The sequence below is a fragment of the Salmo salar genome, chromosome 09, assembly GCF_965601325.2.
Source record: "Salmo salar chromosome 09, fSalSal1, whole genome shotgun sequence".
In the NCBI taxonomy this organism is placed as follows: domain Eukaryota; kingdom Metazoa; phylum Chordata; class Actinopteri; order Salmoniformes; family Salmonidae; genus Salmo; species Salmo salar.
The window spans coordinates 40365662-40393639 of record NC_138299.1 but is presented as its reverse complement, the minus strand read 5'-3'; the positions used below and the strand labels follow the sequence as shown (position 1 = coordinate 40393639).

Below are 27978 nucleotides of genomic sequence, written 5' to 3'. Positions count from 1 at the left end.
GCCAAAATTCCTCCACAGAGATGTGAGAGACTGATCAACAACTACAGGAAGCAGTTTGGTTGCAGTCATTGCAGCTAAAGGTGTCACAACCAGTTGTTGAGTGCAAGGGGAATTACTTTTTCACACATGGGCATTGGGTGTTGTATACCTTGTTAATTAAATACATCAAATAAGTATTTTTTGTTGTAGTTATTTGTAAAATGTGACCTACTTGCTGTGTGTATGTACTGACATGTATGTGTAACTAATAGATGCATACACACCCTACATTTTCATGTTTTTAAATGTATGTAAATTGTAAAGTCTTTTGTCTGTAATGTATTTTTCGCTATATATCGGACCCCAATAAGACTAGCTGTTGCCATTGGCGTCGGCTAATGGGGATCCTAATAAATCTAAACTCAGGTTTCCTTAATCTAATATTAGGTTTTGGTTGAAGATCTGATAACATTCAGTATCAAAAATATGCAACAATATACAAAATCAGAAAAGGGGCAAATACTTTTTCACTGCACTGTATTTATGTTCCTAAACACTATCAAACGATAGTTCATATTCAAACTGTTACTGTAGCATTAAATAAAGGTACATCTACTTTTCACAAGCCTTGTCCTAAAGTTATTAGTGACATTGCTAAGAAGCACTTTGGTTTATATGTTAAACTCAAGCTATGACAAAATACTTCAGAAAACGACTTAGTTGTCACTCTGAGGGTGTGCTTACCTTCCTGCCTTCGAGGAACCTGAGGGCGGTGCCGATGTTGGACACCCAGTGGATCCTCTTCAGCTGGCGGCCCTGCTCACACGGCTGGGGGGAGAGGAGGGAGGGTTCAAGTGAAGGTCAAGTGTATTTCCCATAAGTAATACTGTAAATACAATGTAAATCTTACCAACCAAAGCGCTCACATTAAAAACAGCAAGAAAGTTCAACACAAATACATACTGTATACAACAACCAGCAATGTAAGGGAGTAGCACTGACTGACAAATAGGCATGTATAACACATAACTACAGTGTGATTATTGGCTGTGAATTCGTAATTCCTTTATTCATACAGTACATTTTTAGAATCCTCCCTTTACACTATAGTGTGGTAATTAAATGTAACTGAACTCTGTAGCCCGTCAGAAGTATCCAGTGGCCAGGCTGTTTATATTAAGAGCAGTGCTTACCAGTCTCTGTCCAGACAGCACCTCCAATAGAGCTAACAGTTTCACCCCATCTTTGATGTCCTCGAAAAGGTCGGTGACCTCTAGAGGTGGTTTACACTAGGAAAGAGAAGAGACAACATCTTAAGTCAACAGAGAAACGAATAAAAGACTTAGACATTGAACATTGTTTGAACATAGCAAATGGTATACTGTTACAAATTATAGACCTACTGTAGTTTAATAAAGGCTCATTATCCCATTATAATCCCCTATAATCTCTCAATATGTAAATCCGAGAAACACAAGACATTCATTCTCCCCCAGTCCTTGTGTTGAGGAGAAAAGAGAGCAGAGAGCTAGCTAGCTACAGGCTGGGGTCCAGACCGAACAGCTTGCTGGCTAGCTACAGGCTGGGGTCCAGACCGAACAGCTTGCTGGCTAGCTACAGGCTGGGGTCCAGACCGAACAGCTTGCTGGCTAGCTACAGGCTGGGGTCCAGACCCAACAGCTTGCTGGCTAGCTACAGGCTGGGGTCCAGACCGAACAGCTTGCTGGCTAGCTACAGGCTGGGGTCCAGACCGAACAGCTTGCTGGCTAGCTACAGGCTGGGGTCCAGACCGAACAGCTTGCTGGCTAGCTACAGGCTGGGGTCCAGACCGAACAACTTGCTGGCTAGCTACAGGCTGGGGTCCAGACCGAACAGCTTGCTGGCTAGCTACAGGCTGGGGTCCAGATCGAACAGCTTGCTGGCTAGCTACAGATGGTGCCTGTGCCTCAGATCCTCTGAGGTGGCTTGGTGCCCGTTCCTGAGGCGGTGTGATTCAGTGCTAAATCAGAGCATGGGTCCATTTAACCCTAGATGGGCATAGTGGTTTCATGTAACATACTGTATCCAACGAATGTATTATCAGAGCTGAGGGAATTCTGACTGACTGAGGACAGAGCAATCTACTTTATGAAACACAGAATAATCAAAGAATATTGACTGGAAATCAAAGGTTTTAATTAATTAAGCTCTGCACTTTGTAGGAATTGTATTGGAAGGCTGAGCTGTTTCGTTTCACAACTTGACACATAGCATGACAAGATGACAGTATGCAATTGGCTGTGACTGTGTGGGGCACAACAGGCAGGCATGCACACACACACACACACACACACACACACACACACACACACACACACACACACACACACACACACACACACACACACACACACACACACACACACACACACAACACACACACACACACACACACAACACACACACAACACACACAACACACACACATGTGAAAATGAAGGTCTCCACTGTTTTTTGTGCTGTTTTCTTTGCTTCAGAGACAGAATCCAATGAAAGACTTGTAGATGCTAGTATTCCTCCGTGACTACAAGTATCCTAACCACAACAAGAACCACTAAAATATAGAAATTAAATTCAACTATTTGACTGGTAACATGAAGCACACATTTCCAGAATGTCATTCTACTTATATGAGTCACAAGGTAAACCATCAAGCCTATCCTGGGTTTAAGTGACAAACAAAGTCACATGTCAAGCTCCCTCCTCACTGTCATAACACACACAGACACACAAGCACACACTTATCACGCACGCACAAACACACACACACTGTCATAAAACAGTAAATCAGTGGAAGAGTGCTTGGTAATGTGAGAGGAAATGGACACTATGGGAAAAGCGTGACTGCAGAGTGAAAGTTCAAACTGAAAGAGAAGCACTTTCCATCATAAATTCATCCTCGCTAATGTCATAGGAATTTTGTTACATTCAGAATCAATATTGAAAATGGGATCTTTCAGGCACCCACCAGGGGATCTATTGTAATCTATTCAGAATGGCATTGCTTATCAGACGAGAAAGGTTTAGATGAGATATGATAAACTGATTGACAGATGATCTGATAAGAATTGAGATTTGAATCCATCATACAGTAGCAGTAGGTTACAGTAGAGCAGGGTTTCCCAAACACTGTCCCGGGGCCCCCTGGGTGCACGTTTTAGTTTTTGCCCTAGCATTACACAGCTGATTCAAATAAAAATAACCCTGGTGTAGATGGCTGAACTGGAGAGAGAGGCCTATATCATGACTTGGCTTATTCTATAGGTCTATATATATGTACAGAGAGAGAGAGAGAGAGAGAGAGAGAGGGAGAGAAATAGAGAGAGAGAGGGAGAGAGGAGAGAGAGAGAGAGAGAGGGAGAGAAATAGAGAGAGAGGGAGAGAGAGAGCGAGAGAGAGAGAGAGACAAAGAGAGACAAAGAGAGACAAAGAGAGAGAGAGAGAGAGAGCTGGAGAGAGCTGGAGAGAGACATGGTGGAGCTCAGGGAGCTAGTCCACACAATCCAGGCAGAACAAACCCACAAAACAGACCAGCATAACAACACCCCCCAACAAGACCCGGAGGGCAGACACCCTCCCAGACCTGCAAGACCCCCTCCCAAAGGACCTGCACCGAGAGAACCCACGCCTGGACAAAAGGTTTCAATGTAATAGTGAAGGTGTAAACTTGGCAGTAGAAAACCTAAACAGTATATTTGACCTTTCCGGTTCCCTATCAAATAAAAAAATATCAAGCTGACAACCTAAGAAAATTAACAACAATGTGAAATGGTTTAATGAAGAATGAAAAAACCTAAGAAAGAAATTGAGAAACCTGTCCAACCAAAAACATAGAGACCCTGAAAACCTGAGCAAACGCCTTCACTATGGTGAATCACTAAAACAATACAGAAATACACTAGGGAAAAAGAAGGAACAGCACGTCAAAAATCAGCTCAATGTAATTGAAGAATCCATAGAATCTAACCACTTCTGGGAAAATTGGAAAACTCTAGACAAACAACAACATGAAGAGTTATCTATCCAAAGTGGAGATGTATGGATAAACCACTTCTCCAATCGTTTTGGCTCTATGTTACGTGAATTAAGTTATCAATGTTCTTAAACCGAACTTCAATTAAACTACTCAGTCTGACCCCCAGAGGGTATAAGATTCTGGTTGAATGAAGCTGACGGATACCCAGCCTACAAGGGTCAAAACGTTTATTTATGAGAGCTCTGAAATCCTTATAATGTACAAAGCCTTTTATATTAGCACACACACACTCACACACACACACACACACACACACACACACACACACACACACACACACACACACACACACACACACACACACACACACACACACACACACACACACACACACACCACACACCAGTAGAGAACTCCACCCAGCTTTAGGCGGCTGTATTTTTCCACAGTACCCAGACCACCTGTCTCCTTATCTTTTGCCAGCCTAGCTGTTCCCAGGCCGTTGTTTTTCTCCCTAACTTAAGGAGGCTTCTTCTCCTGGTCTTATCAACTCTGCCCTGCTCATTTTTTGAAGTGGTTACAGTGTCTTACTCACACACAGTATTGGAATATAGTTTTTAACCCATTATTATAGCCTTATTTCCAATACATTTCAACAGGTTATAGGGTTTCTGAGTGAAATAATTTAGTCAAACCTTTAATCATATAATTTCCATTACACTCTATAACAAAGAACAAACAGCAAAAACATATATATGAACAAATACAAATCTTAGAATCAACTATTAAAGACTACCAGAACCCACTGGATTCTCCAATTATATTTAATGAACTACAGGACAAAATACAAACCCTCCAACCCAAAAAGGCCTGTGGGGTTGATGGTATTCTCAATGAAATGATAAAATATACAGACCACAAATCCCAATTGGCTATACTTAAACTCTTTAACATCATCCTCAGCTCTGGCATCTTCCCCAATATTTGGAACCAAGGACTGATCACCCCAATCCACAAAAGTGGAGACAAATTTGACCCCAAAAGCTACCGGGGGATATGTGTCAACAGCAACCTTGGGAAAATCCTCTGCATTATCATTAACAGCAGACTCGTACATTTCCTCAGCGAAAACAATGTACTGAGTAAACTTCAAATTGTCTTTTTACCAAATTACCGTACGACAGACCACGTATTCACCCTGCACACCCTAATTGACAAAAAAACAAATACACCAAAACAAAGGCAAAGTCTTCTCATGCTTTGTTGATTTCAAAAAAGCTTTCGACTCAATTTGGCATGAGGTTCTGCTATACAAATTGATGGAAAGTGGTGTTGGGGGAAAAACACACAACATTATAAAATCCATGTACACAAACAACATGTGTGCAGTTGAAATTGGCAAAAAACACACACATTTCTTTCCAAAGGGCCGGGGTGTGAGACAGAGATGCAGCTTAAGCCCCACCCTCTTCAACATATATATCAACGAATTGGCGAGGACACTAGAACAGTCTGCAGCACCCGGCCTTACCCTACTCAAATCTGAAGTCAATTGTCTACTGTTTGCTGATGATCTGGTGCTTCTGTCCCCAACCAAGGAGGGCCTACAGCAGCACCTAGATCTTCTGCACAGATTCTGTCAGTCCTGGGCCCTAACAGTAAATCAGCAAGACAAAAATAATGGTGTTCCAAAAAAGGTCCAGTTGCCAGGACCACGAATACAAATTCCATCTAGACACCATTGCCATAGAGTACACAAACAACTATACATACTGTATCTCAGCCTAAACATCAGCGCCACAGGTAACTACCACAAAGCTGTGAACGATCTGAGAGACAAGGCAAGAACGGCCTTCTATACCATCAAAAGGAACATAAAATTTGACATACCAGTTAGGATCTGGCTAAAAATACTTAAATCAGTTATAGAACCCTTTATGGTTGTGAGGTCTGGTGTCCACTCACCAACCAAGAATTCACAAAATGGGACAAACATAAAACATTTACAACATAAAACACCAAATAATGCATGCAGAGCAGAATTACGCCGATACCCGCTAATTATCAAAATCCAGAAAAGAGGAGTATATTCTACAACCACCGTAAAGGAAGCGACTCCCAAACCTATAACAAAGCCATCACCTACAGAGAAATTAACCTGGAGAACAGCCCCTTAAGCAAGCTGGTCCTGGGGCTCTGTTAACAAACACAAACAGACCCCACAGAGCCTCAGGATAGCAACACAATTAGACCCAACCAAATCATGAGAAAACAAAAAGATAAAAGGAAAGAATTTACAAAAAAACTGAGCAAACTAGAATGGGGTGGCAGGTAGCCTAGTGGTTAGAGTGTTGGACTTGTAACAGGAAGGTTTCAAGATGAAATCCCCAAGCTGACAAGGTAAAAATCTGTTGTTCTGCCCCTGAACAAGGCAGTTAACCCACTGTTTCTAGGCTGTCATTGAAAATAAGAATTTGTTCTTAACTGATTTGCCTAGTTAAATAAAGGTAAAATTAATGGCAGAATACCTGACCACTGTGACTGACCCAAACTTAAGAAAATCTTTGCTTTGACTATGTACGGACTCAGTGTACGGACTCAGTGAGCATAGCCTTGCTAAGGCTGCCGTAGGCAGACCTGGCTCTCAAGAGAAGACAGGCTATGTGCACACTGCCCACAAAATGAGGTGGAAACTGAGCTGCACTTCCTAACCTCCTGCCAAATGTATGACCATATTAGAGAGACATATTTCCCTCAGATTACACAGACCCACAAAGAATTAGAAAATAAATCAAATTTTGATAAACTCCCATATCTATTTGGTGAAATACCACAGTGTGCTATTACAGCAGCAAGATTTATGGCCTGTTGCCACAAGAAAAGGGCAACCAGTGAAGAACAATCACCATTGTAAATACAACCTATATATATTCTGTGTATTTATTTTCCCTTTTGTACTTTAACTATTTGCACATCATTACAACACTGTATATAGACCAAATATGACATTTGAAATGTCTTTATTATTTTTGAACTTTTGTGAGTGTAATGTTTACTGTTAATTAAGGCTCTGCATCTGTCCTCGGCTCCTAGATCTTAGTGCCGCTTTTGATACCATCGATCACCACATTCTTTTGGAGAGATTGGAAACCCAAATTGGTCTACATGGACAAGTTCTGGCCTGGTTTAGATCTTATCTGTTGGAAAGATATCAGTTTGTCTCTGTGAATGGTTTGTCCTCTGACAAATCAATTGTAAATTTCGGTGTTCCTCAAGGTTCCGTTTTAGGACCACTATTGTTTTCACTATATATTTTACCTCTTGGGGATGTCATTCGAAAACATAATGTTAAATTTCACTGCTATGCGGACGACACACAGCTGTACATTTCAATGAAACATGGTGAAGCCCCAAAATTGCCCTCGCTAGAAGCCTGTGTTTCAGACATAAAGAAGTGGATGGCTGCAAACTTTCTACTTTTAAACTCGGACAAAACAGAGATGCTTGTTCTAGGTCCCAAGAAACAAAGAGATCTTCTGTTGAATCTGACAATTAATCTGGATGGTTGTACAGTCGTCTCAAATAAAACTGTGAAGGACCTCGGCGTTACTCTGGACCCTGATCTCTCATTTGAAGAACATATCAAGACTGTTTCAAGGACATCTTTTTTCCATCTACGTAACATTGCAAAAATCAGAAACTTTCTGTCCAAAAATGACGCAGAAAAATTAATCCATGCTTTTGTTACTTCTAGGCTGGACTACTGCAATGCTCTACTTTCCGGCTACCCGGATAAAGCACTAAATAAACTTCAGTTAGTGCTAAATACGGCTGCTAGAATCCTGACTAGAACCAAAAAATGTGATCATATTACTCCAGTGCTAGCCTCCCTACACTGGCTTCCTGTTAAGGCAAGGGCTGATTTCAAGGTTTTACTGCTAACCTACAAAGCATTACATGGGCTTGCTCCTACCTATCTTTCCGATTTGGTCCTGCCGTACATACCTACACGTACGCTACGGTCACAAGACGCAGGCCTCCTAATTGTCCCTAGAATTTCTAAGCAAACGGCTGGAGGTAGGGCTTTCTCCTATAGAGCTCCATTTTTATGGAATGGTCTGCCTACCAATGTGAGAGACGCAGACTCAGTCTCAACCTTTAAGTCTTTACTGAAGACTTATCTCTTCAGTAGGTCCTATGATTAAGTATAGTCTGGCCCAGGAGTGTGAAGGTGAACGGAAAGGCTGGAGCAACGAACCGCCCTTGCTGTCTCTGCCTTGCCGGTTCCCCTCTTTCCACTGGGATTCTCTGCCTCTAACCCTTTTACAGGGGCTGAGTCACTGGCTTACTGGTGTTCTTCCATGCCGTCCATGGGAGGGGTGCGTCACTTGAGTGGGTTGAGTCACTGACGTGGTCTTCCTGTCTGGGTTGGCGCCCCCCCTTGGGTTGTGCCATGGCGGAGATCGTTGTGGGCTATACTCGGCCTTGTCTTAGGACGGTAAGTTGGTGGTTGGAGACATCCCTCTAGTGGTGTGGGGGCTGTGCTTTGGCAAAGTGGGTGGGGTTATATCCTGCCTGTTTGGCACTGTCCGGGGGTATCATCGGATGGGGCCACAGTGTCTTCTGATCCCTCCTGTCTCAGCCTCCAGTATTTATGCTGCAGTAGTTTATGTGTCGGGGGGCTAGGGTCAGTCTGTTACATCTGGAGTATTTCTCTTGTCTTATCCGGTGTCCTGTGTGAATTTAAATATGCTCTCTCTAATTCTCTCTTTCTCTCTTTCTGTCTTTCTCTCGGAGGACCTGAGCCCTAGGACCATGCCTCAGGACTACCTGGTATGATGACTCCTTGCTGTCCCCAGTCCACCTGGCCGTGCTGCTGCTCCAGTTTCAACTGTTCTGCCTGCGGCTATGGAACCCTGACCTGTTCACCGGACGTGCTTGTTGCACCCTCGACAACTACTATGATTATTATTATTTGACCATGCTGGTCATTTATGAACATTTTAACATTTTAACATCTTGACCATGTTCTGTTATAATATCCACCCTGCACAGCCAGAAGAGGACTGGCCACCCCTCATAGCCTGGTTCCTCTCTAGGTTTCTTCCTAGGTTTTTGGCCTTTCTAGGGAGTTTTTCCTAGGGAGTTTTTCCTAGCCACCGTGCTTCTTTCACATGCTTTGCTTGCTGTTTGGGGTTTTAGGCTGGGTTTCTGTACAGCACTTTGAGATATCAGCTGATGTACGAAGGGCTATATAAAAATAAATTTGATTTGATTTGATTAATTTACTGCAATGTCTCCCATGCCAATAAAGCCCCATAAATTGAAATTGAAATGTAATTGATAGATAGATAGATAGATAGATAGATAGATAGATAGATAGATAGATAGATAGATAGATAGATAGATAGATAGATAGATAGATAGATAGATAGATAGATAGATAGATAGATAGATAGATAGATAGATAGATAGATAGATAGATAGATAGATAGATAGATAGATAGATAGATAGATAGATAGATAGATAGATAGATAGATAGATAGATAGATAGATAGATAGATAGATAGGAGGGGGGAGAGAGGAAGAGAGAGAAAGAGAGAGAACATGAGAGAAATATATATACAGTACCAGTCAAAGGTTGGGACACACCTACTCATTCAAGGGAGGGAGAGAGACAGAGAGAGACAGAGAGAGGGAGAAAGAGACAGAGAGAGAAACGGACGGACGGACGGACGGACGGACGGACGGACGGACGGACGGACGGACGGACGGACGGACGGACGGACGGACGGACGGACAGACAGACAGACAGACAGACAGACAGACAGACAGACAGACAGACAGACAGACAGACAGACAGACAGACAGACAGACAGACAGAATGTGAGAGACTTGCTTTGGCAATGTTAACATATGTTTCCCATGCCAATAAAGCCCTTAAATTGAAATTGAATTGAGAGAGAGAGAGAGAGAGAGAGAGAGAGAGAGAGAGAGAGGGAGAAAGAGAGAGAGAGAGGAGAGAGAGGGAGAAAGAGAGAAAGAGAGAGAGACAGTGAGAGAGAGAGAGAGAGAGAGAGAGAGAGAGAGAGAGAGAGGGAGAAAGAGAGAGAGAGAGAGAGAGAGAGAGAGAGAGAGGGGGGAGAGAGAGAAAGAGAGAGGGAGAAAGAGAGAGAGAGAGAGAGAGAGAGAGAGAGGAGAGGAGAGAGAGAGAGAGAGAGAGAGAGAGAGAGAGAGAGAGGGGTGAAGTGTGTGTATAACATGAATAATGAGGAATAGGCCTCCGTAGTGACTTAATGGCCAGCTACATGACTTCCAAAGTTTTGAATCCACACTTTGATCAGACAGAACAAAAGACCAATCTCTAGATAGACAGCCCAATGTGCTGTGTTACCTAAAGCTTCTGAGCCAGTAAAACCTGGCTGCTTAATATACAGCAAGAAAACATGGTACGCCCTAACACTTTCTATTAAGCGCATAATCTGTAACGCATTATGAACACAGTCATGATGACGATGATTAGGTCTGACCCCTTTTAGTCGACTGGTCGATTGTTTGTTCAATAGGCTGTCGGTAGACCAAGATGTCGCGCAGTATATTTTATGGTTCTACCTCTTGGCAGAGACCATGCTATTCCTTTCTCCTCATCTTGACTGTTCGGATCACATTGACTCAGTAAGACATACTGCAGGCCCACTGTGGCATGCTCAGAAACTGAGCAACACAGGGATCTCTGCCCTGAGTCATATTTACTCTTTCTGTCTGAGTCTCTTCTGGTTCAGATGTTGTTGTGACAACCCAACATGTTGTTGTGACAACCCACTGGTTCCAATGTTGTTGTGACAACCCAATATACTCATCTTCAGCACAGTTGTCACAATTAAAATAACTCTACAGGACTGATACTGAATTCCACAAACAACTCAGTAACTACCGTCACACAATCCAAACAAATGATGAAAAATATATCTCCAAATGTTACGAGCCTACCATGACCTCAATCAAACTGTAGTTTCCATATGTACATAAGGTACCTAAAACCTCTGACATTATAAGTGATTAAAACAGATTCAATGTAACGGAGCCTCTCCGAATCATTATGATTGATCTCAGTTCACACATGAAATGAAATGCCACTGTCCATAGAGAGGCTATAAGACTGGCAGTTACAGACATTACACCCTGATCAGGTTAATATTCAGGATAGAAATATTACCATAGTGATAAAATGGTTGTATATCAGTGATTATAGCGTTGTAATAACATGATCTCATAATCTCAGCTCCTATACCGAAATGGAAGCTGTGGGTGTCATAATGGCCCATCATAGGCTACACATGTCTTATAAAGTGTTGTGAGAGAAGCACAAGGAGAAAAATAAAAGTCATATCCTCTTACCTTTGTCAAGTGGGAATTGATCCATTTAGTAAAAGTTCTCTTCTGTACTGCTTCTTGCTCATCTGTAATAAAAGTGGAACAGAACATTGTCATGATGTCACAGAACATTGTCATGATGTCACAGAACATTGTCATGATGTCACAGAACATTGTCATGATGTCACAGAACATTGTCATGATGTCACAGAACATTGTCATGACGTCACACAGACACCGCTTAGTCCGCTTACGCCCACTGCTGCCTCCCCTGTTTCATACTACAGTATATTCTCTGTTCCCAATGCTTCATGTAGCCTGTTAAATTAAGTGCATTCACAATATTTATGTGAATATTTAATCGAGTAGTGAGTAGTGTCCATTACAATAGCAGACCTCTGATCTCCCCAGCCCCAGACCTCACGGTGTCAAAGGTAGGCAGGGTTATGGGACAGATGAAGGGAGGAAGAGAGGAAGGGAGAAAGAGATGAAGGGAGGAAGAGAGGAAGGGAAGAAGAAAGGAAAATATGCAGTGGAGAATTCTTCAACACAACTAGACTCTGAGTGGACAAAACATTAGGAACACCTGCTCTTTTCATGACATAGACTAACTAACTGAATCCAGGTGAAAGCTATGATCCTTATTGATGTCATTGGTTAAATCCACTTCAATCGGTGTAGATGAAGGGGGGAGACAGGTTCAAGAACTGCAACGCTGCTGGGTTTTTCACGCTCAACAGTTTCCCGTGTGTATCAAGAATGGTCCACCACTCAAAGGACATCCAGCCAACTTGACACAACTGTGGGAAGCATTGGAGTCAACATGGGCCAGCATCCCTATGGAAGACTTTCGACACCTTGTAGAGTCCATGCCCGATGAATTGAGGCAGTTCTGAGGGCAAAGGGGTTGCAACTCAATATTAGGAAGGTGTTCTTAATGTTTTTGACACTCATTGTAGTTCAAGACCTAACAGATCAAGAACAGGACGTGTGAAGAAATGACCAAAGACGCACTTAAACTTCACAATAATACTGTCATTTGCCTTACAGTTAAAAACGGTATATACATAGAATCTAATCACGCGCAATAGATATTGACAGGAGTTTGCTTGCATCCTAACACTATGAGGTCATAATCAGAAGAGATTTCTATTCTTGCAGACTCACTGCTCAGTGCCCAATCCACCAATAACGACATGCGTGGCCTTTCAGGTCACCCCCAACCAAGCCCTTTATGGAGGGGGATAATAACTGCAGGCAGACTCTGTGTCTCATGCATAATGCATTTCTGCTTTCACACAAAACAAAACATCTGATTTGGTGGATCCAACTTCTGTCGCTGTCATAGAAAAGAAGGGTGACATAGATAGATACAGTGACATGTCTGCCGGTAGGTTGAACAACACTGGACACACACAGTGGCCATTTTTTTTTTTTTATTCGCACTTGAAATATACTGCCTGGTCACTTGCTGCAGGAGAACAGGGCCAGACTAACACACTATCATGCATCTGGTTCATGCGTCTAGTTCACCTACATATAAGCCACAATCCAAGGCAGGTTTCCTTGTTGTTTTCTATCTAAATCCTGAGAGAACGGAATGCAGCGATTATCTATATAAAACGCTGCTGCCGGCCTACTTACCACGGAGATACTGAAAGAATCCCGTCACCAAGTTAAGAGAAGAGGTCTTTTTGACAGTTACATCCTTATAGTGAGCCATTCTCCAGTCACATGCTCGCCACCTCCCTCCCTATGCCCTTCACATTGTGAGCTTGTTGTGAGCCTCTGTCTGTCTGTCCATCTGTCTGTCTTTCTGAGCACAGGATGACAGTCCATCCACAGTGGAAAAAGAAAAAGAGGAAAGAGGGGGAACCACAGCTGTTCCTTTCCCTTTTATTTCAGACAGGAAGCAGAACAGATCTGGGCAGCCTCAGCCTGGATGGTCGCTTGTTTCCCGGTGACAACACAGAGCTGAGCTGCTGGGGGTTAGCTGCAGGAACGCAGCCTCAATCCCTTCCTACTCCCCGACACACACACACACACACACACACACACACCCCTAACACACACCCCGACCCCACATACACACACACACACACACACACACACACACACACACACACACACACACACACACACACACACACACACACACACACACACACACACACACACCAGAGCAGGCAGTGGAAACCCCTCAGATATTTACGATATTTCCCATCATCCCATCCTTCCCTCCTCTTCCTGTTATTCTCCCATGATCCAGAGGACAGGAGCCACGCTTGTGTTGTGTGGATGTCATGTGTAATGCATGTGATGTGTGCACAGCCCTGCCTCCTCTACACTGCCAGCCTCCCTGCCTCCTAGTAGCCCCGCCTCCCTGCCTCCCAGTAACCCTGCCTCCCAGTAGCCCCGCCTCCCTCTAGCAGCAGCATCCATTCCAGACAGGAGCAGGAGGGATTAGCCTGGAGCACTGTTCAACCAATCAGGGAGGCAGTGATGTCACAGGCTGCCTTTGCTGCATTATCCCCCATTTAAGCAGGGAGGGTGTGAGTATGCATGCGTGTGTGTCTGCATGTGTGTGTGTGTGTGTGTGTGTGTGTGTGTGTGTGTGTGTGTGTGTGTGTGTGTGTGTGTGTGTGTGTGTGTGTGTGTGTGTGGGGGGCGCGTGTGTGTGTGTGTGTGTGTGTGCGTGCGTGCGTGCAGGAGGGTGTGTGTGTGTGTGTGTGTACTGGAAGGGTGTGTGTGTGTGATTGTGTACTGTATGTGTGTGTTTGTTTGTGTGCTTGTTTGTATGTGTGTGTGTGTGTGTGTATGGGGCAACAGAATAGCATCAACAACATGCTACAATACCCCAGCATGGGGCAACAGAATATTATTAACAACATGCTACAATACCCCAGCATGGGGCAACAGAATAGCACCAACAACATGCTACAATACCCCAGCATGGGGCAACAGAATATTATTAACAACATGCTACAATACCCCAGCATGGGGCAACAGAATAGCATCAACAACATGCTACAATACCCCAGCATGGGGCAACAGAATAGTATTAACAACATGCTACAATACCCCAGTATGGGGCAACAGAATATTATTAACAACATGCTACAATACCCCAGTATGGATCAACAGAATATTATTAACAACATGCTACAATACCCCAGCATGAGGCAACAGAATAGCATCAACAACATGCTACAATACCCCAGCATGTGGCAACAGAATAGCATCAACAACATGCTATAATACCCCAGCATGGGGCAACAGAATAGCATCAACAACATGCTACAATACCCCAGCATGGGGCAACAGAATAGCATCAACAACATGCTACAATACCCCAGCATGGGGCAACAGAATATTATTAACAACATGCTACAATACCCCAGTATGGGGCAACAGTAAATCGTTGATTTCATTGCAGGTAGATGGCATCCGCCACCTGCTCTCTGACTATCAGGGCTACTGTGGTAGATACAGTACCTTGGGGTTCCCCTTGGGATTCCCCCACAGGCAATCAAGTAAATGAATTGTCTCTGTTGTGAACTTCTAAATCAGTGTAGTGTGTATGTGAGTGTGTATATAGTGTGTATATACAGTCTTGTGAGTGTGCATAGAGTCAGTGCATGATAGGGTAAGTGCAGATTATCTGGATGAATTGTCTCTATTGTACTGTAAACCTCTAAATGAATTGCTTCTGTTGTAAACCTCTAAATTAATTGTTTCTGTTGTAAACCTCTAAATGAATTGCTTCTGTTGTAAACCTCTAAATGAATTGTTTCTGTTGTAAACCTCTAAATGAATTGTTTCTGTTGTAAACCTCTAAATGAGTCATCTGCTTTTCGGTCATATCGACTGTTTTGATTGCTGTCACGCATCACAAGTTCAGACTAATCAATTATTATTAAACTTTCACATTTCATGTTATCTAATATTATTGTGATCCATTTCATTACATTGTGATCCAGCAGTACTGATTCCACAATGAATTTCCCTAAGGGGACAATAACGTTTGAATTGATTGAATTGTAGTGGTATTTGATAGCTTCTCCCTGAATTAATCTGAATAGAGTTCCTGTCTCCCTCTCCCCGACGCCCACTTTATGACACAGCTGGAGAAGTCTCAATCAGCCAATATATTGTCTGACTGACGGTGGAGAGTGAGAGATGCACTGGGACAGAAAGCAGTGACTAGACAACTTACATCTGAGTGCCTTCAATACTCACTAACTTGTCTTTATACAGTAGCTTCACAATACTATGGACAGTGTGTATTACAAAGCTTAAAGGCTATAGATTGGATGGAACATAGAAGTGTCTGTATTAAAACATCCTCAAGATGCTGCTAAAATACTGTTACGAAACTGCTTAACTAGCCCTCTAATATTGTTGCACTCGCTAAGTCTAGGGGTCTTAGTCATAGTTAACTGTTCTTTAAACTGATTTAAGATGTGCATCTACGTATGTGAGAAATCAGCCTAGGTGCCAATTTGTAACACAACAAAATGTGATGCACTGTATGTACCCAGGAGACAGATACCTTACCTTAAGTCCAGGGCCAGCTCAGTCTTGACCTCTTGGTCGGCCAGTCCAAGGATTATTATTTCTTCAATTGGTGACTAAATCAATATGTACAAAAAATAAAAATACAAAAAGGTATGCTCAAACAAAAGGCCACCAAACAAAACCAGTGTCACGAATTCCGCCGAAGTCGGTCCCTCTCCTTGTTCGGGCGGCGTTCGGCGGTCGACGTCGCAGGCCTTCTAGCCACCGCCGATCCACTTTTCATTTTCCATTTGTTTTGTCTTAGTCTTACACACCTGGTTTCACTCACCCAATTACCTGTTTATTATTTAACCCTCTGTTCCCCATGTTTGTTTGTGAGTGATTGTTTGTTGTATTGTGGTCCGTATTGTGGGCTTGGTAATTCTCTTGTATTTTGATGACTTTGAGTAAAGTTACTTTTATTTACTCATCTCTGCTGTCCTGCGCCTGACTCCTCTGCACCAGCTACACATAGATCCTTACAGAATCACTCACCCCATATGGAGTCAGCAGGAGCAGATGCCCTCCCAGTTACAACGTCTGGGCACAGCTATGGATCGCGTGCTGCAGACGATGGATCATTGGGAGAGAGGAGGGGGTTTTCCAGCGCCTCCACCAGCCCCACTACAACAGGTCCCACTGTCCACCACTCTTCCACCTGGTTCCAGCGGGATTCGACTCGCGCTCCCGAGGGAGTATGATGGAACGGCTGCCAGATGCAAGGGGTTTCTACTACAGCTGGAGCTCTACCTGGCGACCGTCCACCCGGCTCCTTCGGGGCGTGAGAGTGTGTCCGTCCTCGTCTCCTGCCTCTCAGGCAAAGTCCTGGAGTTCGCCAACGCCGTGTGGAGTGAAGGAGACGTGGCGTTGGACCATTACGCAGAGTTCACCCGCCGCTTTCGGGCAGTGTTCGACCACCCGCCTGAGGGTCGAGCGGCGGGTGAACGTCTGTTCCACCTGAGGCAGGGGACGAGGAGCACGCAGGATTTCGCCTTGGACTTCCGGACCCTGGCCGCCAGTGCGGGATGGAACGACAGGGCCCTCATCGATCACTACAGGTGCAGTCTGCGCAAGGATGTCCGTCGCGAGGTGGCCTGCCGAGACACCACCCTCACATTGGACCAGCTGGTGACATGTCCATCTGGCTGGACAACCTGCTGACTGCCCACGGACATCCGGATCGGGACCTGTCAGGTCCATCCCCAGCACCTCTGCTCCGACGCCCATGGAGCTGGGAGGTGCTGCACTTAGGGCGACCGGAGGAGGGGCCATTCCCTGCACCATCTGTGGCCGCAGAGGGCACACTGCTGGTCAGTGCTGGGGGGGTTCCTCAGGGAGTCGAGGCAGCAGGCAGGGCACTATCGTGTCACCCCAGGTGAGTTGGCACCAGGCTCACCCAGAGCCCCCTGTTGCTCACATGTATGTGTTTATTTCATTTCCTGAGTTTTCCCCGCATTCCCAGCATAAGGCGCTCATAGATTCAGGCGCAGCTGGGAATTTTATTGACCATTCATTTGCTCATAGTTTAGGGATTCTTCTTGTTCCTGTGGATAAGCCCTTCCCTGTGCACGCCCTAGATAGTCGACTATTAGGGTCAGGGCTGATTAGGGAGGCCACCGCTCCACTTGACATGGTTACGCAGGAGGGTCACAAGGAAATAATCAGTCTCTTCCTTACTGATTCTCCTGCGTTTCCCGTGGTGCTGGGCCTACCCTGGTTGGCCTGTCATAACCCCACTATTTCGTGGCAACAGAGGGCTCTCAAGGGGTGGTCACGAGAGTGCTCAGGGAGGTGTGTGAGGGTTTCCATTGGTGCGACTATGGTGGAAAGTCCAGACCAGGTCTCTACCATGCGCATCCCCTCAAAATATGCCGATTTGGCTCTCACTTTCTGTAAGAAGAGGGCGACTAAATTACCACCTCATCGACGGGGGGATTGTGCGATAAATCTCCTGGTAGACGCAGCACTTCCCAGGAGTCACGTGTATCCTCTGTCACAGGAGGAGACGGCGGCTATGGAAATATGTCTCCGAATCCCTGGGGCAGGGATACATTCGGCCCTCCACCTGCCTCGTCGAGTTTCTTTCTTGTGAAGAAGAAGGATGGGGTTCTGCGCCCGTGTATTGACTATCGAGGGATCAATCAGATCACAGTGAGGTATAGCTACCCGCTGCCTCTCATCGCCAGTTCGATCGAGTCAATGCACGGGGCGCGCTTTTTCACAAAATTGGATCTCAGGAGTCCTTACCACCTGGTGCATATCCGGGAGGGGGACGAGTGGAAGACAGCATTTAATACCACCTCAGGGCACTATGAGTACCTCGTCATGCCGTACAGGTTGATGAATGCTCCATCAGTCTTCCAGGCCTTTGTTGACGAGATTTTCAGGGACCTGCACGGGCAGGGTGTAGTGGTGTATATCGACAACATTCTGATATACTCCGCTACATGTGCCGAGCATGTGTCCCTGGTGCGCAGGGTGCTTGGTCGACTGTTGGAGCATGACCTGTATGTCAAGGCTGAGAAATGTCTGTTCTTCCAACAGTCCGTCTCCTTCCTAGGGTACCGCATTTCCACTTCAGGGGTGGAGATGGAGAGTGACCGCATTTCAGCTGTGCGTAATTGGCCGACTCCCACCACGGTAAAGGAATTGCAGCGGTTTCTAGGGTTTGCCAACTACTACCGGAGGTTTATCTGGGGTTTTGGTCAGGTAGCAGCTCCCATTACCTCACTGCTGAAGGGGGGACCGGTGCGGCTGCAGTGGTCGGCTGAGGCGGACAGGGCTTTTGGTCACCTGAAGGCTCTGTTTACCTCAGCTCCCGTGCTGGCTCATCCGGATCCCTCTTTGGCGTTCATAGTGGAGGCGGACGCGTCCGAGGCTTGGATAGGAGCAGTGCTCTCTCAGCGCTCGGGCACACCACCAAAGCTCCGCCCCTGTGCTTTCTTATCGATGACGCCTAGCCCGGCGGAGCGAAACTATGATGTGGGGGACCGGAAGCCGTTGGCTGTTGTCAAGGCTCTGAAGACATGGAGACATTGGCTTGAGGGGGCTAAACACACTTTTCTCATCTGGACTGACCACCGCAATCTGGAGTATATCCGGGCGGCGAGGAGACTGAACCCTCGAGGTGGGTCATGTTCTTTACACGTTTTGTTTTCACTCTGTCCTACAGACCAGGTTCCCAGAACGCTAAGGCAGACGCACTGTCCCGGATGTATGACACAGAGGAGCGGTCCATGGATCATACTCCCATACTTCCAGCCTCTTGCCTGGTGGCACCGGTGGTGTGGGAGCTGGACGCGGACATCGAGCAGGTGTTACGCACAGAGCCCACTCCCCCCCAGTGTCCAGCTGGGCACCTGTACGTTCCATCTGCTGTCCGCGACCGGTTGATCTATTGGGCCTACACGTCACCCTCCTCTGGTCACCCTGGCATTGGTCGGATGGTGCGTTGCCTTAGTGGGAAGTACTGGTGGTCCACCTTGGCCAAGGACGTGAGGGTTTATGTTTCTTCCTGCTCAGTGTGCGCCCAGTGCAAGGCTCCCAGGCACCTGCCCAGTGTGAAGTTACAACCCCTACCCGTTCCACAACGGCCGTGGTCGCACCTGTCAGTGGACTTCCTGACGGATCTTCCTCCCTCACAGGGCAATACCATGATCCTGGTCGTTGTGGATCGGTTTTCTAAGTCCTGCCGTCTCCTCCCTTTGCCCGGTCTCCCTATGTCCCTACAGACTGCGGAGGCCCTGTTTACACACGTCTTCCGGCACTACGGGGTGCCTGAGGACATAGTTTCTGATTGGGGTCCCAAGTCCAGAGTCTGGAGAGCGTTCATGGAACGTCTGGGGGTCTCGGTCAGCCTCACCTCAGGTTTTCACACCGAAAGTAACGGGCAGTTGGAGAGAGTAAACCAGGATGTGGGCAGGTTTCTGCGGTCACATTGCCAGGCCCGGCCCGGGGGAGTGGGCGACTTTCATCCCCTGGGCAGAGATGGCCCAAAACTCACTCCGCCACTCCTCCACTAACCTCTCTCCTTTCAAGTGCGCACTGGGGAATCAGCCGGTTCTGGCACCGTGGCATCAGAGCCAGATCGAAGCTCCTGCGGTGGACGAATGGTTTAAGCGCTCGGAGGAGACCTGGGACGCCGCCCATGTGCACCTGCAACGGGCCATGAGGCGGCAGAAGGCGAGTGCCGACCATCACCACAGTGAGGCCCCGGTGTTCGCACCGGGGGATCAGGTCTGGCTCTCGACCCGGAACCTGCCCCTCCGCCTGCCCTGTCGGAAGCTGGGTCCGCAGTTTGTGGTGCCATTCAAAGTCCTGAGGAGACTGAACGAGGTATGCTATAGGTTACAGCTTTCCCCAGATTACTGTATGAATCCCTCGTTCTGTGTGTCTCTCCTCAGGCCGGTGGTGGCTGGTCCACTCCAGGAAGCTGAGGTGCGGGAGGTCCCTCTGCCCCCTCTGGACATCGAGGGGGCCCCGGCGTATGCTGTTCGAGCCATCCTGGACTCGAGGCGTCGGGCGAGGGGCCTTCAGTACCTCATGGAGTGGGAGGGGTATGGTCCGGAGGAGAGATGCTGGATGCCGGTGGAGGACGTCTTGGACCCTTTGTTGCTCTGGGATTTCCACCGTCTCCACCCGGATCGCCCTGCGCCTTGTCCTCCGGGTCGTCCCCGAGGTCGGTGTCGGCATGCTGCTGGAGCCGCGCGTCAAGGGGGGGGTACTGTCACAACTTCCACCGAAGTCGGTCCCTCTCCTTGTTCGGGCGGCGTTCGGTGGTCGACGGTGTCGGCCTTCTAGCCACCGCCGATCCACTTTTCATTTTCCATTTGTTTTGTCTTAGTCTTACACACCTGGTTTCACTCACCCAATGACCTGTTTATTATTTAACCCTCTGTTCCCCATGTTTGTTTGTGAGTGATTGTTTGTTGTATTGTGGTCCGTATTGTGGGCTTGGTAATTCTCTTGTATTTTGATGACTTTGAGTAAAGTTCCTTTTATTTACTCATCTCTGCTGTTCTGTGCCTGACTCCTCTGCACCAGCTACACATAGATCCTTACAACCAGTAGCCTGCCAGCTGGGACCCTGACTGACGATCCCCTTAATGGGCAGCAACTGATGTGCTTATCAAACACCTGGACAAGTTTGCTGCTGCCCCTGGGGGAATGGAGTGTGAAATTGGTAGTGGGATGTAGTGTGCTGTCTAGACTACCTAGACTATTCCATAACAATACTTACAATAATCCGTACTAAATGCTTTACAATGTAATTCCAATGTAAGTCCAAATTGACTAATATAACTTGCTCATCCTATGAGTTAGCAAGACAGCACAACTATATCTGGTACTAGGCTATAACACTATCCCTTTCCTGAATAAAACAATTGCATTAATATCATCTAGTACTTGATAGCTTGTCATATTCAGCACAGAAAGCCCTTTATTTGGGGCTCCCGAGTGGCGCAGTGGTCTAAGGCACTGGATCTCAGTGCAAGAGGCGTCACTACAGACACCCTGGTTTGAATCCAGGCTGTATCACAACCGGCCGTGATTTGGAATCCAATAGGGCGGCGCACAATTGGCCCAGTGTTGTCCGGGTTTGGCCAGTGTAGGCTGTCATTGTAAATAAGAATTTGTTCTTAACTGACAGGCCTAGTTAATAAAGCTTAATAAAAAATGTCATTATTATTTCAGGACCACAGCAGCTATTCTTCTAAAAGCCTTTTCTTGCAGGCTATTAATATACTAGAGTGTGTCATCATTCCATCACTATTGTACTGGACCTTGTTAATCAGGCAGTAAAAAAATACATGGTTTAATTATTTCAAAAAGGTAAAAGGACTTATATATCTAAAGTACATGCATTGCATGTTGCTGGTAGTGAGGGGGAAAAACCTCATACAGTCTCCCTGAATACACTGTGCACTCACCTAGTGTATTCAGGAGCTATCCTGAACTCAGAGAGGAAGGAGTTATGATATTTCTGTATACAATATAGTCTCATTTCAGGGGAATTAATAGGCTTATACTGTATAGGCCTATTCTAAGCCATGACTTCATTTACTGGGTATACCAGGGCACTATAGTGCTACCATTTTGGTCGTATGTGCTCCTAAATATTTTGGTGTACTACCTGGAATTCATCTTTGGGAGCACCAGCACTCTTAGAAAACAAATCACCCAGATAATAATTGTTGTAATGATTACTTTGCTGTGAAGTAGCATCTGAGTTCCAAAGAGAATACACTGAGCTCAGATTTGTGACCATCATGCACAATTACTATAGGGAAAACAGCTTGCTTTTCTCAAACTGTTCAAATGGTGTGACTCATATTACCAGCTAACCGTTATTTTCCTTTCTAAGGCGTATTGGCGAGACCGAATTTTACGTTCATAAAACATGTCACGTGCCGTTCTAAAACTAGTCACGAGCCGCTTACCTTGTTCAGTCATGTTACAGCATAAACTAGCTAGCTAACACAGATGAAAGTTAACACAGATGAAAGTTATCATAACGTTTGTGGTAACTCTAACAGTAGTATGCAAACATTTGGTGGCACAGAAAGAAAGGAAAAGGGAGAGCTTCTTCAGGACATGAAGTAGCTAGGATTCATATAGGCCCAATCTAAGCTACAGTGAACAAAAGTATAAACTCAACATGCAACTATTTCAAAGATTTTACATTTTACATTTACATTTTAGTCATTTAGCAGACACTCTTATCCAGAGCGACTTACAGTAGTGAATGCATACATTTCATACATTTTTTTTCCTGTGCTGGCCCCCCGTGGGAATCGAACCCACAAGCCTGGCGATGCGAACACCATGCTCTACCAACTGAGCTACAGGGAAGGCCATTTTACTGAGTTACAGTTCATATGAAGAAATCAGTCAATTGAAAAAATTGATTAGGCCATAATCTATGGATTTCACATGACTGGGAATACAGACATGATTCTGTCAGTCACAGATACCTTTGCAAAAAAGGTAGGGGAGTGGATCAGAAAACCAGTCAGTATCTGGTGTGATCACCATTTGCCTCATGCAGCGTGACACATCTCCTTTGCATAGAGTTGATCAGGCTGTTGATTGTAGCCTGTGGTATGTCTGTCCCACTCCTCTTCAATGGCTGTGCAAAGTTTCTGGATAATGGCGGGAAGTAGAACACACTGTCGTGCATGTCAATCCAGAGCATTCCAAACATGCTCAATGGGTGACATGGCTGGTGAGTATGCAGGCTATGGAAGAACTTGGACATTTTCAGCTTCCAGGAATTGTGTACAGATCCTTGCGACATGGGGCTGTGCATTATCATGCTGAAACATGAGGGGATGGCGGCGAATGAATGGCACGACAATGGGCCTCAGGATCTCGTCACATTATCTTTGTGCATTCAAATTGCCATCAATGAAATGCAATTGTGTTCGTTATCCGTAGCTCATGCCTGCCCATACCATAACCCTACCATCACCATGGGGAACTCTATTCACAACACTGACATCAGCAAACCGCTCGCCCACACAATGCCATACACTCTGTCTGCCATCTGCCCGGTACAGTTGAAACCAAGATTCATCCGTGAAGAGCACACTTCTCCAGCATGCCAGTGGCCATGGAAGGTGAGCATTTTCCCACTGAAGTCGGTATCGACGCCGAACTGCAATCAGGTCAAGACCCTGGTGAGGACGACGAGCACGCAAAACTTCAGAAATCTGTGAGATTGTGTTGTGTGACAAAACTGCACATTTTAGAGTAGCCTTTTATTGCCCCCAGCACAAGGTGCACCTATGTAATTATCATGCTGTTTAATCACTAGGATTAAATGTCAGGAATTGTGAAAAACTAAGTTTAAATGTATTTGGCTAAGCTGTATGTAAACTTCCGACTTCAACTGTATATTATCTGATTCATGTGGTATTTAGTTTCCTGACACAAAAACAAGCCAGTTGATCAGAATATATCATGGAGTTTTAGAAATTGCTGTCAGGTGGATGGAATATCTTGGCCAAAGAGAAATGCTCACTAACAGGGAAAGAAACAAATGTGTGCAGAACATTTGAGAGAAATAAGCTTTTTGTGCGTATGGATTTTTTTCAATTTCAGCTCATGAAACATGGGACCAACACTTTACATGTGGAGTTTATATATTTTTTTTTCAGTGTACATCTCAATTCTTACAAATATTTCTGGTGCTCCTTAACCCTGAATTGTAATTGCTGGCAATTCTTATCATTAATACCGCAAATATTTTTGATTGAGCCCTGTATAGACATCACTAACACCTGGCCTTGTTCTCTCCAGTTAATATCTTCATTCAATTTAGTTGGACATACGGTAGGTAAGTACTACAACAGAGATGTAGCCTAAGTGGGCATTGAAGAGGATAAACCCAGGAACAAACACAACCACCAATTGTACCATCAACCCCAGAGCAGAAGTAATCTAAATGAGTGATTTCATTTTTAAAGTGATCTTAGATCATGATGATACCTTTGGCAATGAGTGTCCTGTAGTGTACTGCCCTACAAAGGCAAAACGCAGTAACTTTAGTCAAAGTCTTTGATCTGTTGTAATGGCCATATACAGTTGAAGTCAGAAGTTTACATACACTTAGGTTGGAGTCATTAAAACTCGTTTTTCAACCACTCCACAAATTTCTTGTTAACAAACTATAGTTTTGGCAAGTCGGTTAGGACATCTACTTTGTGCATGACACAATTAATTGTAATTTTTCCAACAATTGTTTACAGACAGATTATTTCACTTATAATTCACTGTATCACAATTCCAGTGGGTCAGAAGTTTACATACACTAAGTTGACTGTACCTTTAAACAGCTTGGAAAATTCCAGAAAATTATGTCATGGCTTTAGAATCTTCTGATAGGCTAATTGACATAATTTGAGTCAATTGGAGGTGTACCTGTTGATGTGTTTCAAGGCCTACCTTCAAACTCAGTGCCTCTTTGCTTGACATCATGGGAACATCAAAAGAAATAAACCAAGACCTCAGTAAAAAATGATAGACCTCCACAAGTCTGGTTCATCCTTGGGAGCAATTTCCATTCGCCTGAAGGTACCACGTTCATCTGTACAAACAATAGTACACAAGTATAAACACCATGGGACCACACAGCCATCATAGCGCTCAGGAAGGAGACGCGTTCTTTGGTGCGAAAAGTGCAAATCAATCCCAGAACAACAGCAAAGGACCTTGTGAAGATGCTGGAGGAAACAGGTACAAAAGTATCTATATCCACAGTAAAACGAGTCCTATAGCAACATAACCTGAAAGGCCGCTCAGCAAGGAAGAAGCCACTGCTCCAAAACTGCCATAAAAAAGCCAGACCACGGTTTGCATCTGCACATAGGGACAAAGATCGTACTTTTTGGAGAAATGCCCTCTGGTCTGATGAAACAAAAATAGAACTGTTTGGCCATAATGACCATCGTTATGTTTGGAGGAAGAAGGGGGAGGCTTGCAAGCCGAAGAACACCATCCCAACTGTGAAGCACGGGGGGGGGGGGGGGGGCAGCATCATGTTGTGTGGATGCTTTGCTACAGGAGGGACTGGTGCACTTCACAAAATAGATGGCATCATGAGGCAGGAAAATTATGTGGATATATTGAAGCAACATCTCAAGACATCAGTCAGGAAGTTAAAGCTTGGTCGCAAATGGGTCTTCCAAATGGACAATGACCCCAAGCATACTTACAAAGTTGTGGACAAATGGCTTAAGGACAACAAAGTCAAGGTATTGGAGTGGCCATCACAAAGCCCTGACCTCAATCCTATAGAAAATGTTTGGGCAGAACTGAAAAAGCGTGTGCGAGCAAGGAGGCCTACAAACTTGACTCAATTACACCAGCTCTAACAGGAGAAATGGGCCAAAATTCACCCAACTTATTGTGGGAAGCTTGTGAAAGGCTACCCGAAACGTTTGACCCAAGTTAAACAATTTAAAGGCAATGCTACCAAATACTGATTGAGTGTATGTAAACTTCTGGCCCACTGGGAATGTGATGAAAGAAATAAAAGCTGAAGTAAATCATTCTCTCTACTATTATTCTGACATAAAATAAAGTGGTGATCCTAACTGCCCTAAAACAGGGAATTTTTACTAGGATTAAATGTCAGGAATTGTGAAAAAATGTGTTTAAATGTATTTGGCTAAGCTGTATGTAAGCTTCCGACTTCAACTGTATATTATCTGATTCATGTGGCATTTAGTTTCCTGACACAAAAACAAGCCAGTTGATCAGAATATATCATGGAGTTTTAGAAATTGCTGTCTGTCTAGACAGAAAAAGGCTGGAAGTCAGATCACCAGGGACCACTGTTGAAGCCCACTCCCTCTGTTGCTCCCTTTAACTGAGAGCAACAGAACTTTGTAGTTCTGACAAGAATAGAATAATGATATAGGGTTAGAGGGCTTGAACCGATTCAGCACTTGGACTTCAGCAAGTTAAGTTTGATAAGACAACATCTGAACTTACACAGGAAACAGGGACATACAGACAGACAGACAGACAGACAGACAGACAGACAGACAGACAGACAGACAGACAGACAGACAGACAGACAGACAGACAGACAGACAGACAGACAGACAGACAGACAGACAGACAGACAGACAGACAGGTGTCAGCAGCAGCTGCCAGTACAGTAGGTGCACTCAGGGCACAGATCACAGACACTATGATCTACAGCTAACAGTTTACAGACCGATAAAATCTCATGGCTGGAGACTGAGAATAATCACCACTCTCTTACAGGTACAGAGGAGGCGTGAGCCTACGTATCCTGCCTATAGCCTGCAAAACTTTCCTCATAAATGAACATTAATGTAACAGAAGACATGCCTGTTCAGAAAAGGCAAAAGAGTTCTATATATATGACATACACATGTCAGTGCCACTTCACACATCCTCAGAGCAAACTGCATATGTGTTTGTGCTAATGCTGATCGTGACGGACCAGAATGAGGTCTGATGGGTTCTCTCTCTATGCCTATCACTGTGCTTCCTGTGAGGGAGGGTAGTGATCACACGCGACATGCCAACCACAAACCGTTCCCCGGAAGTGTTTCTTCATAACCTCCTCAGACCAGACACACCATCACTAGCTATAAAAGCGGAAACCACAATGACTCAGTCATTCTGAAACCGAGAGCATCTGGGCCGTGTCGGCCTGGGCTAGTCATGCACACCATTCTCCTCTCCCATCTCTCCTGGCAGTAAAAGTCAGTGATAACATGAGAACATCAGAGGAGACTGGGTGTCACCTTCACCCTCCTTATAAAGTGGAGGATCTGTTGGCCTGGGTGGATTATATGGTGCTCTAGTCTAACCTAATGCAATGATTCTGCTAAATGTTTGGATTACATTAAATGGGAAGCACTATGAAGGTTCAATTGAAATACTAATTCATTAACCATTCAAAAACATGTTTCAGGTGAAGGCAGGCAGCCTCTCTTAGTGTGTAAATGGAACGCAGTATCAATGTCTGAGTATAAATGTTTCACAAAGGCAAGTGACAGAGAATTTATGTTGACACAGGAAGCACTAACTTTTAAACCATGACTGAAGCTGGGCAGACTAGAGGATAAATCCTGGTATTACTTCACATGGTGCTGTAGCGTTGTAGCCTACAGTATCTGGATAATATGTGTGAAATGCTTGATAATGTATGTGATATCATGAACAGAGAAGTATATTTTCTGAGTGATTTAAATATTGACTGGCTCTCATCAAGCTGCCCACTCAAGAAACTGTAACCAGTGCCTGCAACCTGATTCAGGTTGTCAGTCAAACCTACCAGGGTATTTACAAACAGCACAAGAATAAAATCATTAACATGTATTGATTACATCTTTACTAATGCTGCAGAAATTTGCTTTAAAGCAGTATTCAAATCCATAGGATGTAGTGATCGCAATATAGTAGCCATATCTAGGAAAACCAAAGTTCCAAAGGCTGGGCCTAATATAGTATATAAGAGGTCATACAATACGTTTTGTAGTGATTCATATGTTGATGATGTAAAGAATAT

At 44.9% G+C, this 27978-nt stretch overlaps 1 protein-coding gene and 1 non-coding gene across 2 annotated transcripts in view; both read right to left on the bottom strand.

The window, feature by feature from the left end:
* LOC106611323 (nesprin-1) overlaps positions 1-13657 on the bottom strand; it is a 139081-nt gene extending 125424 nt beyond the window's left edge. Inside the window, exons 1-4 of the mRNA XM_082955773.1 lie at positions 13014-13657; positions 11394-11455; positions 1173-1268; positions 724-807 (exon numbers count right to left, since the gene is read on the bottom strand). Coding sequence (XP_082811899.1) covers positions 724-807; positions 1173-1268; positions 11394-11455; positions 13014-13092 — 321 coding nt within the window. The 5' untranslated portion in view covers positions 13093-13657. The remainder of the gene's footprint in view (positions 1-723; positions 808-1172; positions 1269-11393; positions 11456-13013) is intronic.
* A 9048-nt stretch (positions 13658-22705) lies between these two features.
* trnaa-cgc (transfer RNA alanine (anticodon CGC)) lies at positions 22706-22781 on the bottom strand. Its single transcript has one exon. It is a non-coding gene; the product is annotated as a tRNA-Ala (tRNA).
* Positions 22782-27978: the final 5197 nt, after the last annotated feature.